Genomic DNA, 12,724 nt, shown 5'->3' on the forward strand with positions numbered 1-12,724 from the left:
GTCAATTTGAACTTCTATATTAAATATTTTTGTTTAGTTAATAATTATTGGATTCTTTTGAGATTCCTAACACAGTTTGTTAGTGTATAGCTTTGGAAAACAGTGTATGTCATAGTCCTGCACAGTGACATGATCATTTTTCTTACAATCTTTGAATGGTGTGGTCATAAAATAATCCTTGTGCTAGAAAATACAAGAGGAAGAAGAAATACATGCGTAGAGGCTATGGTTTGGGTTTCAGTGTCTCTTCTTCATATTCATGTATTTGTAGGGGGGTGGTCCTACTCAGAAGTTTCATCAGATTAAAGATCCCTGTTTATTTTTTATTTTTTATTTTTTTAAGATCCCTGTTTATAAACTCTTTAGAGGGGTGAAGAAATAAGCAACAACTCGATTTCAGATACTTATTTTTTCAACATACAGCTATCTCTTAGAACAGTTTCTTACTTTTTAAAAAAAAGTACTTATGTTTTGCTGTATCAGAAAGAAGAGAAAAAATCTTAGAAACATATTAAGCATATGATGAAATTGAAAGGGTTCTGAAGAATCCTTTAGAATCTGTTTTCTTTGTGCAGGTACCAGATGTTGATGTTGGCAGCACTTATGAGGGTCACAGGACATTTAAAATCACTAGGCTGGGGTGAATAAAATTCCAGGTCTGTTGCACTGAAAATTATTTGAAACTTGTGTTTGTTTACTCAGTGGTAAGTAGTACAAAAAGCATTTTTTTCTATATGAGTGTGTTTTAAACAGGTACCTTTGACATACATACATGATCAATGAAAATGTTTAAAACACATTTGTGTCCCAGGGGCTCCTATCACTGCAGGCCACTGGTTCCGTTGAAGTCCATTTTCACATGTGCAGAGCTGATCACGCTGCACTTGACCTTCCTTGTAAGTTATTTGCTTCATGTACTAGAGGGCTAAGGCTACATAGCTGTGCAAGAAGGGGGAAAAGGCGTACGTGCTACACTTAGGTAGTATTTCCTTAGTGTTCTCTGACAGTAATTTTGAGAAGAAAAGAGGACTTTTTATGCCCACCCCAACTTTTGGGACTGAGCTAAGTTTCTCATTGATAAAATAATTAAGAGTTTATAGTTTCAATGCTAAAATAGAAAGTAAAAAAATGTTTTTGAGGAACAAAACCAATTCCAACAGGGGGTACCTCTCTGTACTCACTGTAGATTCTTATTTATTCTTGTTTTATAGGTGTCACACTTGAGTAGTTAAGTTGCCTCCTTTCTTAGTTTTCCAAAGGAGTTTAATACATAGATCCTCCAGTTTGCCTTGTTTCTTTAGTTAGGAGTTTGAACCAATGCTGTAAGTGCAAGGAAATCCATTTCTTCTAGTCTGTGTTATCTATCTTATTACCATCCATCACGATAGTATTCCAGCTTTCTGTGGGAAGGGAAGTATTTTGAATAGTCTGTCAGAGGAAATGGCTAGGAGGAAAAGCAGATCTCAGCAGCTCTCATTTCTGGGATTACGGCTGACTTCTTCCTTTTTAGCACACCTTTCAGGTTGTGTATAATTATACAGAGTGGAAATAAGAAAAATAGTATGTGTGATGAAGTTAATTTTTATACACCAAAGAAGTCCAGATGTTGCTTGTTCTGTTTGTAGATCCTGGTGCCTTGGTTTCATTCAATGACAAAGAGAGGTGTGGTGTTATTTGTGCTCTCATGTCGCTAAACCTCAGGAACATGCCAGGACATTTAGATTGAATTATTATGTGAACATCACTGAATAGTCTTCACAGTCCTAGATGGTGTGGCCTATTCCTTAAGGTTATGTGATACATTATTTTGCTCCTAAGTCACAAGACTATACAGCGTATTTCTGTTCTGCATATTGTAGTCAACCGGAACAGATATTTTTATATTTAAAAACATCTGAATACAGAAAAGATACAAAAAGAACACAGTAGAAATGCTGAAAATCAAGCATACATAGGGTGCACTTGTATGAGTGGAGTTTACAAACCTCAAGCCGTGGGTGAGTTGGTGAGTGAATGGTGTGTGACTTTGAGGACCTGGGACATTATAACAAACTACTGTAGACTTTGTAAGCCCTCTGCCCTTAGTTCGGTTTTTTAATTAGTTGTATTCTTTATTTACATTTCAAATGTTGTCCCCATTCCTGGTTCTGCTTTCCCCCAAAACTCCCTAACCCTCCCCCCCTCCCCCTGCTCACCAACCCACACACTCTGTCTTCCCTGTACTATCATTCCCCTACACTAGGGCATCTCGCCTTCTCAGGACCAAGGGCTCTTCTCCCTTTAGTGTCCAACAAGCCATCCTCAGCTACATATGCATCTGTAGCCCTGGGGCCCTCCATGTGTACTCTTTGGTTGGTGGTTTAGTGCCTGGGAGCTCTGGGAGTACTGGGTAGTTCTTTAGTAATTAATCAAGTTACTGAATCTTTGCATTTTATAAAACTTATTTTTAAATGTTTGAATCTTATACTTAGATTAATATATGGATATATTGTACAAGATTATTTGACTGTTGTCAAGACATTTTTCATTTAAAACCTTTTTCTGATTAAAAACTAATATAAGAGCTAAAGTCTAAACAATGTCAGGATCATATCTTGTCATCCTGGAAAGTCGTCCGTGGGTGTGACAAGATGGAGATGCCCATTTGCTTAGCACCGTCTCTCAAGCCCTTCTGAGGACTGCCTCCTCCTCAGACACAAATGTGTCTGTAGTAGTTTTTCTGGTTTCTCTCTTCTTCTTCTTTTTAATCATAGATTTATTTGTAAGCAGATAATTTACCATCAATATTTTGCTCCAACAATAAGGCCTTTGTTTTCTTGTCCTTCATTTTTTTTTCTTTTTCAACTATGTGTACATTAGATCATTTTATAAACATTGCTTCATGTCACTCTGTGGGACCACCGTGTTCTCATGGTCCATTGTCAAATGAAGCATTGTCTGAACAAGCTAGCTGTCACACACAGCCATTTGATGTTTAGATTGGTAGTGTATATAGCCACAGATCCTATATCCATAGGGTTTCTGATCACCAAGGACAGAATGTTTTAAACTGATGTATTTTAACTTAACATTACTGTGATAATTACGACATAGGTCTTTTATATATTATATACATACATATGTATCTATAAATTTATTATATTTACTTGTATTTATATTGCTAATCAGTATACTTATGTAAAGGAAACAGACTTACATGGTAGGCAGCATTGAGGGGGAATTTTAGAATGCCTTTGTCAAGTCTTTAGTTTAGTCGAGTGTGTAAAATAAACAATGCCTACTGTGTGATGAACGCCAAAGAGCTAATCAATTTTGGATATTACTCCTGGTTAGAACTCATGTAAGCTGTCCTGTATTATAGTTACTTGGAAAGATGTGTAGAAGTCTAATGTTTTGAGTGGGTAAATTTGTTTTGTAACCTGTGAAATGTGTTCCTGGGGATAGTGCATCTAACCTCTGAACTTTCCACTCATTGTCTATGCAGTGAGGATTCCAATAATGCTTTTCTTTTGGATGATATGAGGATATAGGAATACCTTTTGTAAATTTATATGCAGTTTGCTAATTTACTAATGTATTCTTGCCAAATGACCTAAATTAGAAGGAGGGTGATTTGGATCAAGTCCCTGAGCTCACTGTCTAGAGTCAGATTACATTTGTCCATTCTACTTGGAAGAGGTGTGTGTGTGTGGGGGGCATCAAAGATGTATGATTTTAATCTTATTTTTGTTAGAGGCTATGACTACTCTAACCCCCATAGCTTCAATTAAAAAACTTGAAAATAGTTCATTTTCTATTCTAATTACTTGGCAGAAATTTAGAATAGCAAGAAACAAGTAACAACCAAATCTTTCCTTTGCACTTACAGATCAACAGAAGAGATTCTTGTGTCCTACAGACCAAAGAAAGAATCAGCAGGAATGCCCAGGGTGAATGATGGATTGCAGAGCCTGGCTGGTAATTACTTTCACTGAGCTAAAACATTAACTTGATACATGGGAGCAAGGCCAGATGAAAATCGGTAGGTGGACTTCTTCCTCCCCATGGAATGCCCATACTTGCCTTGTGGAGGTAGTTGTTTCTTTGGTGGGAGAGTCCAGCTCAGCTTCCTTTCCCGAGCCTCAGCATGGATTTTCATCTACCACCCCGGTAGACAAGGAGTGGTACCCTTGTTTCGGCCATTGTAATGATAGGTGTTTAAGTCATCCTGCTTTCTGAGATGGCAAGAACTCACAGTTTCTCAAGACTTTTCAGTAGGATACCCGATAACAGATTATTTCTCCTCTTGGGGTTCAGCTTTTTTGTATTTTTTTTCATAATGTGGGCTCTGGAACCCACATGGTTGATAAGCATTTTAGCATTAACTTAGCTTTTGGATTTTTGTAACATGGCTACTGAACAGATTCCTTACACTGAGCTAGAGAATACTGTTCTCTTCAGAAGAGCCAGGGGATATTTTTAATGACATATAATAGTTATTAATACTTCACTACTTTGCTATCTAGGAAAGATTGTGATGTGCTTATGACACCATGTATGTTTTCATTCATGCATGGTTTCAGATGGCCATAGAATGTAAAGTATGTGAGAACTCATTCAGTGCCACTGTGCTCTCCGTGACTACCGTCTCAGCATACAGTACACTTGAACTTGAATTTTCTGAGTTCAAGTTGATTATTACCTCATGGGAATAATAGTTATTGTTTTGAGAGACTTAGAGTAGATTAGATCTTAAAATCTATACTAAAGATAGAAATGGCACTAGATGATGAACTCTCCCGTATTGTTTCTTTTATTTTAATCATGCTCCATTTCTCCAACCACGATGTTTTGTGCTGGTCAGGAAGTTCTCTGTTGTGTGCCATATTGTTGAAAGTCTAACTTTCTGATATCAGAGTCCATGGTTTCTTGCCATCTGCCGAACAGGCTGACCTGAACATCTATTGCCATGCTAGCCACAATGGGTACTTACTAATCTAGCCGGCAATTGTGGGCATGCACTACAGTCAGTGAAAAGGATGCTTATCAGTCTTATTGTTTTTGACATCCATGGAGAGCCAGAAAGGCAGATAATGGATATTGAATTTACAGATGCTCTATTTCTAATGTTAGATTGTGTTTTGTGTATTTATGAGTTAGTTATATTTCTGACATATAAACATTTCTCACATGTGATTTTACAGATATATTCTCTTGCAACAGACATTCTGTGGAAGCATGATTTTGTTGTTGAAACATCTACCATACTTTGCTTTCTTAGACGTCTGAATTGAAGGTGTACTATTTTGAGTATCTATAAATACTCAGTCTAGCTAGCATAAGCGTTTAAGTTGAAAGGCTTCAATTATAAAAAAAGATTCCTTTAAAGAGCTGATTTTTGTGGAATTTTTAAGTAACATGAGAATATTATTGATAAAAGGAACTTTTATTAAACACTGTTAGTTTCTGTGGGATGTACTTGGTGACTCATTGACAGCATGGAATACTGGTTTGGTAGTTTATCTATTTTCTTTACTTACGTGCTTTGAGAGTGGGTGTATTGTTTTTTCAAACCTTCATTGTCACAAACTTGGAGCACAGGGCTGGAGATGGTTCAGTGGTTAAAGACACTGTTCCTCTGGAAGAGGAGTAATCTGGGGTTTGATTTCCAGCACCCAGGGTGGCTCACAACTGTCTGTAACAGGCACTCGTGGTGCACCTATATCTATGTAAGCAAAGCACCCATTCACATAAAATAAAATAAATGCAATTTTTGAGTGAGGGGTGCTATCTTTTTTGAAAGATTCCTAATCTTGAAGTGACCTGCTCTATTTTTTTTTACCACAACATTTTCCTCAACCCCATTTCCTATATTACAGAAGGACCAAGTCATGGCATAAGGAAAATTGGAAAGTTTTTGTTTTTATACTAGCATTTTCTGTAGTTAGACTTGTAAATCATGTCTTTACTGGCTTCTATAAATCTCAGGCCCTTGGGAATGAAACCCATGACGTGTCTTACTTCAAAAGGTGAGAAAACCAAGGAACTCAAATGTTCTCTGCAGCAGAGCTGTGTTCATGCCCCTCCTTAGCATCATCACCTGGGGAAGTGAGGAACAGCATTCCCATCCACCTCTTACCGGCAGTGGCTTGCATGGCTTGGAGGAAGCTTTGGGACTGAGCAGAGGTTTATAACTACTGCTGTCTGGCCTTCCTTGACCATTGTTTCCCCTTCCAGGATTCCTGTAACTGTCAGCCGATGGTTCATACTCCCAAATGTTTCTAATACTGCAATGATGTCAGAAGTATTTTTTTTAAAGGCTAGGATTAGCAGTTACAGTTTTTCTTCAAACATCTTTGGAGTGGAGAAACTTCTGTCAAACGTGGAGTGCTCTTTTCCTCTTTTCTATCTTCCTGCAGTTTTCCCACTTCTTTGCTAACTTATTCCACCTACATTGCTTTGGAATCCCCACCCTACAAAAGTTAGTCAACATAGATTATATCAATTATACTCTGTCTCCACTTTGGCACCACTCTTTCTGTGGATCTTTATTGAGCATTGCATCTTCCTTAAGTTAGTTAAAGGCCTCAGGGAGGTTGAAAATTGGTCTAGACAGTGGATGAATCCTGTGAAGGGTGATTCAAGTCTTGGGGTTTTCCTGAGATAGGTCCTGATTTAGACCTGGTAATATTTGAATGCCTGAGGTAAAGGCATTAAGTGTCAGAACAGATGCTTCAATGGAAAGAACAAGCTACAGGGCACAGGAAGAGAAGATGATTGTGTTCTGTAGGGGGTATGTGCTATATAGTTCAGCTTAAAATTAAGAAAGACTTCATACATTTACCTTCATACTTGTTTCCATGCTTAGGGTAGATGCTGTCTGTATGACATAGGAGGGTGTCTGATAGGCTCAGAAGCTTTTTACTCTCTGGCTTTTAAGGTAATAGGATTTCATCATTGTCTTACTCACTTTTATATTGGTGTGTTAAAATACCATGACCCAGGCAACTTGCAACAATTTTTTGAGGTTCATAGTTTTAGAGGGTTAGAGTCCATGACCAGTGTGGTAGTGCGTATGGCATCAGGAGGCAAGCATGGTGCCCGGGGAACACTCTTCCATTCTTGGTCAGAGTGCAAACTTGTACAGCTACTTTGGAAGTCAATATGGATGTTTCTCAGAAAATTTGGAATTGATTTACTTTAAGACACAGCTATACCACTCCTGGGCATATACCCAAAGACACGCCATCTTACCACAAAGACACTTGCTCAACTATGTTTATAGCTGCTTTATTCATAATAGTCAGACTCTGGAAACAACCTAGATTTTCCTCAACCAAAGAATGGATAAAGGAAATATACACTTAAACAATGGAGTATTACTCAGATGTTAAAAAATGACAATGTGAAATTTTCAGACAAATAGATTAGACTACAAACCAACCAACCAACCAACCAACCAATCAAAAATACCATGATCCTTAGCAAGGCAACACAGACCCAGAAAGGCAAGCATGATATGTACTCACTTGTAAGTGGATATTAGTTGTTAAGGATAATCATACTGCAAGTCACAAACCCAGAGAGGGTAAGTAACAAGGAGAGAGGACTGTGGTGGGGGTGGGTACATGGATCTTCTGAAAAGGGAAAACAGAATTTGTAGGTGGACCAGGGGCAGGTAGGAATAGGAACAGGATTGACACTATTTTTCAAGGAAAGGAAAAGTTGCCTAATCAAGAAAGGACAGTTCATTTATCAAATACATACATACATACATACATACATACATACATACATACATACATACGTACGTACATACGTACATATATACATACATCATGCAAAATTCATTGACTGATCTAAATCCCTATATTCTTCCCTCAACCCTAATTCCCCATAGCAAAGACTTACTACAGAGAGGAGTGGGCCATACTGGAAAGTGTAAAATTAATGATAACATAGACTATTGTTCTGATTGCTTTTCTTGGCTGAGAAATTCAGCTTTTTAAAAGCTGGGCTGAGTCTTACAGTAGGAAAATAGTTCCCTGTCCTCTGATCTTTCTGTTATGTAATGGTAAAGTGTTTTCTTAGCCACCGCTGGATAATGATGCAACTGTCCACAGAACAACCCCTTCACAGTTTTCAAATAGATACTTAAAAATAATCGAGGCAAATACTTGTACCTAATGTGAAAACACTGATGCCTATGCCTGCCCCGTCTTTCCTGGGGGCATGGTGTAGACTAGGAGCATGAAAGCCCTAGCTCTCAACAAAGAGAGAGATGCCTCGTGATTTTAGTCATGGAGATGAACAGCCTTGAGAGTAGGCACTGGACCAAGTTTTCTCCAGTGCTTCCTGAGAGGAACTATGCTAGGAGAGGGTAGTGATTACTTCCTATCTGAAATTTAGAAAATTAACTGCTTGCAATAAGGCTGTGGAGCTCAAAAAGGCAATGAGACAGCCCTACCTTCTGAGGGAGACTCTTACCACAGTAAGAGGCCGAAGCTGTGATGGATACCCAACACTGGGCATCACCTCTGACCTACTGTTTTATTATCTTACGTTCCCTTCCTGGAATTCGCATCCTCGATGCAGAAGCTACAGAGCTACCATCAGCTTATGCTGGGTCTGCCTGCCATTGTGAATTCTGACTCAAAACGGAACATATATATTCCTCCTTCTTCTCTTCTGTCTTTAGGTTGCTGGCCAGAGCTAAATATGCTTTCTCTAGTCCTTTAGGTCTCCTTTTCTTTAAAGCTTTTGTGTCTGCCCTGTAGCTGTTATCTGCCAGGTGGCTGACCTCCATGTTGGCTTAACTCAAACCCTTCCCTGTTCAATTCTGTGACAGCTGCTGAGGTTTACAGCTTACCTGCTTTCAAGTTTCTCTTTTCAATTTTAGTAAAATTGTCTTTGAACATCTAACAACAAGAAGTCACACCATGCATTCCATTTCTATAGAATTTATTTATTTATTTTTTATTTACTTATTTATTTATTTATTTATTGTTGCAATACTTGGTTGGCAAGCTCTCCTTTCTGGTGAGATGGCGAAGTAGACAGAGTTTTCCCCACATGGAAGCCCACTGATGGTGAAGTTGCCTTATTAACTGCCTTGATTTTACTTCTTGTGTCACCTTCATGGAAGATGTGTTAGAGTAAACCGTTATTATGTCTCCTGCTGCTTACAAACTGAGTCTCTTTTTCTTGGTCATCTTACTTCTGCTTTGGGTTGTTATGATGACAGAGGAAGAAGCATGTTTTGAGAAACATGAAAAGCCATTGTCATTCTGAGAGCAGTTAGTTAGTTTTCATTGTGTTCATTTAGCCTGCCGTGTTTGCTTTAGTGTCTGAGTTTGGTGACAGTTCTGTTATTATATTAAAGATGTTTCCTGCCATACATTTTCCATTTCAGTTATGAAAACTCACTTTATTTCCTAAGATGAATTATAATTAGGATTGTTTGGTACTGAGACTCTTTTCCTCACTTAATACCCCTAATGAGATACAAATGTTCTAAATGTCCTTATGAGCGGATTATATTTAGAGAGGAATCCACTTATTTTAGTTAACTAATCCTTTTGCTCCTGTGTCACACATCCTTATTAGGCCCTCACGTTCCTGCTCCTTATGGAATTCTTGTGAGATCAGACCTCTGCAAGCAGTATGATTAACTTTCAGGGTCAGAGGTATTGAAAATGTCAGTGGAATTTGTTGATGTTCCATACCTTGTTGTAGCAGCACTCTTCTTAGACACATTAATGATAAATACAAGACTTTTTCTAGTCTTACAAAGCGAATTTTTTTAGTGATCTTCTTGTATTTATGTCAGTTTTCCATAGAATAAAATAATGGACTTATTTTGAATTTTTTTTCACTCTGTTCTCCTGCCACCCTTAGCATCTTGGAATGGTTTTTCTAACTCAGTGGGTCATTGTTTGTTGTACTTGATGTCCCAGGAGAGCAAACTGTGTGTGGTGTTGAACATCACTAAGTGATATCTGCGCAACATCTAGGGATCAGTACTGGGTACCCTTCCTGATGACTGTGTTTATTTTGTACAGAAAGCAGAGAGAAATAGCATTTTGAACAGCTTGATTTGTGAAGTTGCTTTTTGAGTTCAAATCCTGGCTTTATTGCTTACTGTTGGCCTATCTGTAGATGAATTATTGGACTTCCTTATTCTCTGGCATTCTGCTATACATACAGGTGATTATAATGCTACTTGCCTTGTGGGTGGCTACGAGGATTCTGTGAGCACATTAGAGAATAGTACCAGTTGCAGTCGCTGTGTATATTTGTATGATAGTGTCTGGTTGAATTTCTACAAGTATTGTCTAATATTATTCTCTCTTGGTCCATTCAACCAATGAAAAAATATTACTGACTTTGTAAAAGGAATGTCATAAAAATATAATAGTACCCATAATTTTGTTACTGGTATCAGAGTTGGAATTGTAGGACAAATTTCTTCTCATCTATTAATCTAGATGGAATTGCGTCTTCAGGGACCTCCCCACTTCTTTGATTATTATAAGATGTAGGAAGGTACTCAAGTTCTTTTTCTTAAATCTGTGGTGATTCAGTTCATTCATTTTAAAATTACTTTAAGTATAATTGTTTCTTCTTTTACATGACTTTGGCTTTTACTTGCCATGGTTAATTAATACCAGTTCCCTATCAGTAGAGTCTAATTATATCAGAAGTCATGTTAATGAGTTATGATTCACTGTATTAGTGGTGTTAGTTCTTTCTGTTGGTTTATGAGCAGACAGGCATGTAGTTATGTTGTCCCCTTGTCTTTGATAAACTCATGTGACAGGTCAAAAGAAGTGATAATAGAAAAGAAATCTGTCAAGAAAGCTCAAAGTGAAGCAAAGAAAAAGTATTCACACTGAAAATAAGATTTGAACTAATTATAAACAGGATTCCTGGAACAGGGTAACTGACCAAGGGCACATCAAGCCTCGCACTGGTGTCAGAACTGTGTGGAGTTGGGAAAGCAAAGAATTCATCAAGCCACAGAAGAGCTACCTAGTGAGCACTATGCACTGTTCAATATAGTGTTCTTGTTTGTAAATTAAACAACACATCTTGAAAGTACCCCTATGTGATGGAAAAAATAACGTCTATTCTCCTGCCCATTATTGGTATCACCAATATTTTTCTCACCCCTGTAGTTTAGTCTTTTCGGAATGTGATACAAATGTAAATCATAGAGTGTGTATTTGTAAGTGTGGTGGTTTCATTTGAGATTCATGTCTGTTGTTGCATGTAAGAACCTTTGGGGCTTAAGCCAAACTGTAAGACTTGCCTGAAGATAGAGTAGGGAGGGCTCTTATTGTAACCTGGCTAGGCTCTGGTCGGGAGTACACATTCAACATTCAGCGTGAGTCCTGGCTTCAAGAATCCTGTGGGAGCTGAAACATGTCTCAGCTGAGGCCCTTAGGAGCTGCCACAGGTGGTGGGGCGGACTGGCCTAGTGTGGTGAGGAGAGAGGATTATCCAGAGGTGAAGCCCAGCAGGCTATGGAGCATGTGAGGAAGTTACTTTCTCCCATTGTTCTCTGTTCTTTGCCTAAATTACTTTTCTGGCATTACTTTTCTGATTTTGCTTCATTAAATGGCTCCTTTTCTTTCCATTCCACCTCGTCACCACAGGAATGTGTTTCCAGTACTGGTACCGCACTTTGGATCACTCCTGTTGTTAAATCAGGTGTCATGTTTATAGGGACCAATCTTTGCTGCCTTCTGGTGATGGCAATGCCATTGTGCTCCTGAATTCACACTGTTGTACATGTGGGGAAGGGGCTTGTGCGGCCTCGTGATGAGCTGTTGGCAGTTAATGGTTGCTAGAAGAGGAAGAATCATTCTTCTCATAATTATAGCCATTGCCAAATTGCCCATGCTTCAATAAATAACCACTAACTCATGCCCCTGCAAGCAACCTTAATTAAATTGAGTTGGTTACAGAAAAAAAAAGACAAAGAAAAAAAGAGAGGAAAGGGAAGAAAAGGAAGAAGGATATGAAAATGGGAGAAGTGAGAATGAGGGGGCTCAGTGTTGGGAGATGATAATGGGGTTAAAATGACTAAAATTCAATATAACGCATGTATAAAGTTGTTAAAGAATAATGAAAAGGGACCTATCTCAGTTTATCTGAAGTTTTCCATTGCTTCCCACAGGGAACAACAGCATAAATGTCACTGAGATGTTGGTGAATTGGGGGCCCCTTAGAGCTGCAAGTCAAGGGTTCGGTAGTCCCAAACCAGTTATAGGCTCTTTTGTAAAGATCTTGGTAAATCTTCTACCAATTGGGATTCTATGGATTTTTTTTAACCTTTATTTTTAGTACTGGGGAATCAAACCCAGAGTTCATCATATAGTCATGTATTTTCCAAGTGTCCATCAACTGAAACATACTCCCTGTTCCTGGGACCATATTTTTAAAGGTACAGTACACAAGCTAGATTGAACTCTGTGGCAAAGACATAATGGTGAAGTAATGAAGCATTGGTAATTCTTGGGCCATGATCAACTAACTCATCCTTTGTGTAATCCTCATCAGCAGACTCCTGAAGCTGCATCAAGCTAAGTAGGAGATTCTAGCTTGATTAATAGTTGTCTGTCTGTGGCATAGGGGGTGAAGTACTCTAAGAGGTGGTATTCAGAATAGCTGTACTTCCCACAAAAACATTTACCAAAAGGTAGTTTGTTCATATAAATACTCATGCTGGAAAGATACTATC

General features: G+C 38.3%; 1 protein-coding gene across 13 annotated transcripts in view; it reads left to right on the plus strand.

The window, feature by feature from the left end:
- LOC127690897 (uncharacterized) overlaps nt 1-12,724 on the plus strand; it is a 627,431-nt gene that overhangs the window by 479,370 nt on the left and 135,337 nt on the right. For all 13 annotated transcript variants that reach the window (XR_007979193.1, XM_052190463.1, XM_052190462.1 and 10 more), the window contains exon 2: nt 3,869-3,957. Coding sequence is in view for 12 of the 13 variants with exons in the window: in XM_052190463.1 (XP_052046423.1) it covers nt 3,921-3,957 (37 nt within the window). In the remaining variant the exon portion in view is untranslated. The remainder of the gene's footprint in view (nt 1-3,868; nt 3,958-12,724) is intronic.

Source organism: Apodemus sylvaticus, chromosome 8 (assembly GCF_947179515.1).
Source record: "Apodemus sylvaticus chromosome 8, mApoSyl1.1, whole genome shotgun sequence".
Classification (NCBI taxonomy): Eukaryota; Metazoa; Chordata; class Mammalia; order Rodentia; family Muridae; genus Apodemus; species Apodemus sylvaticus.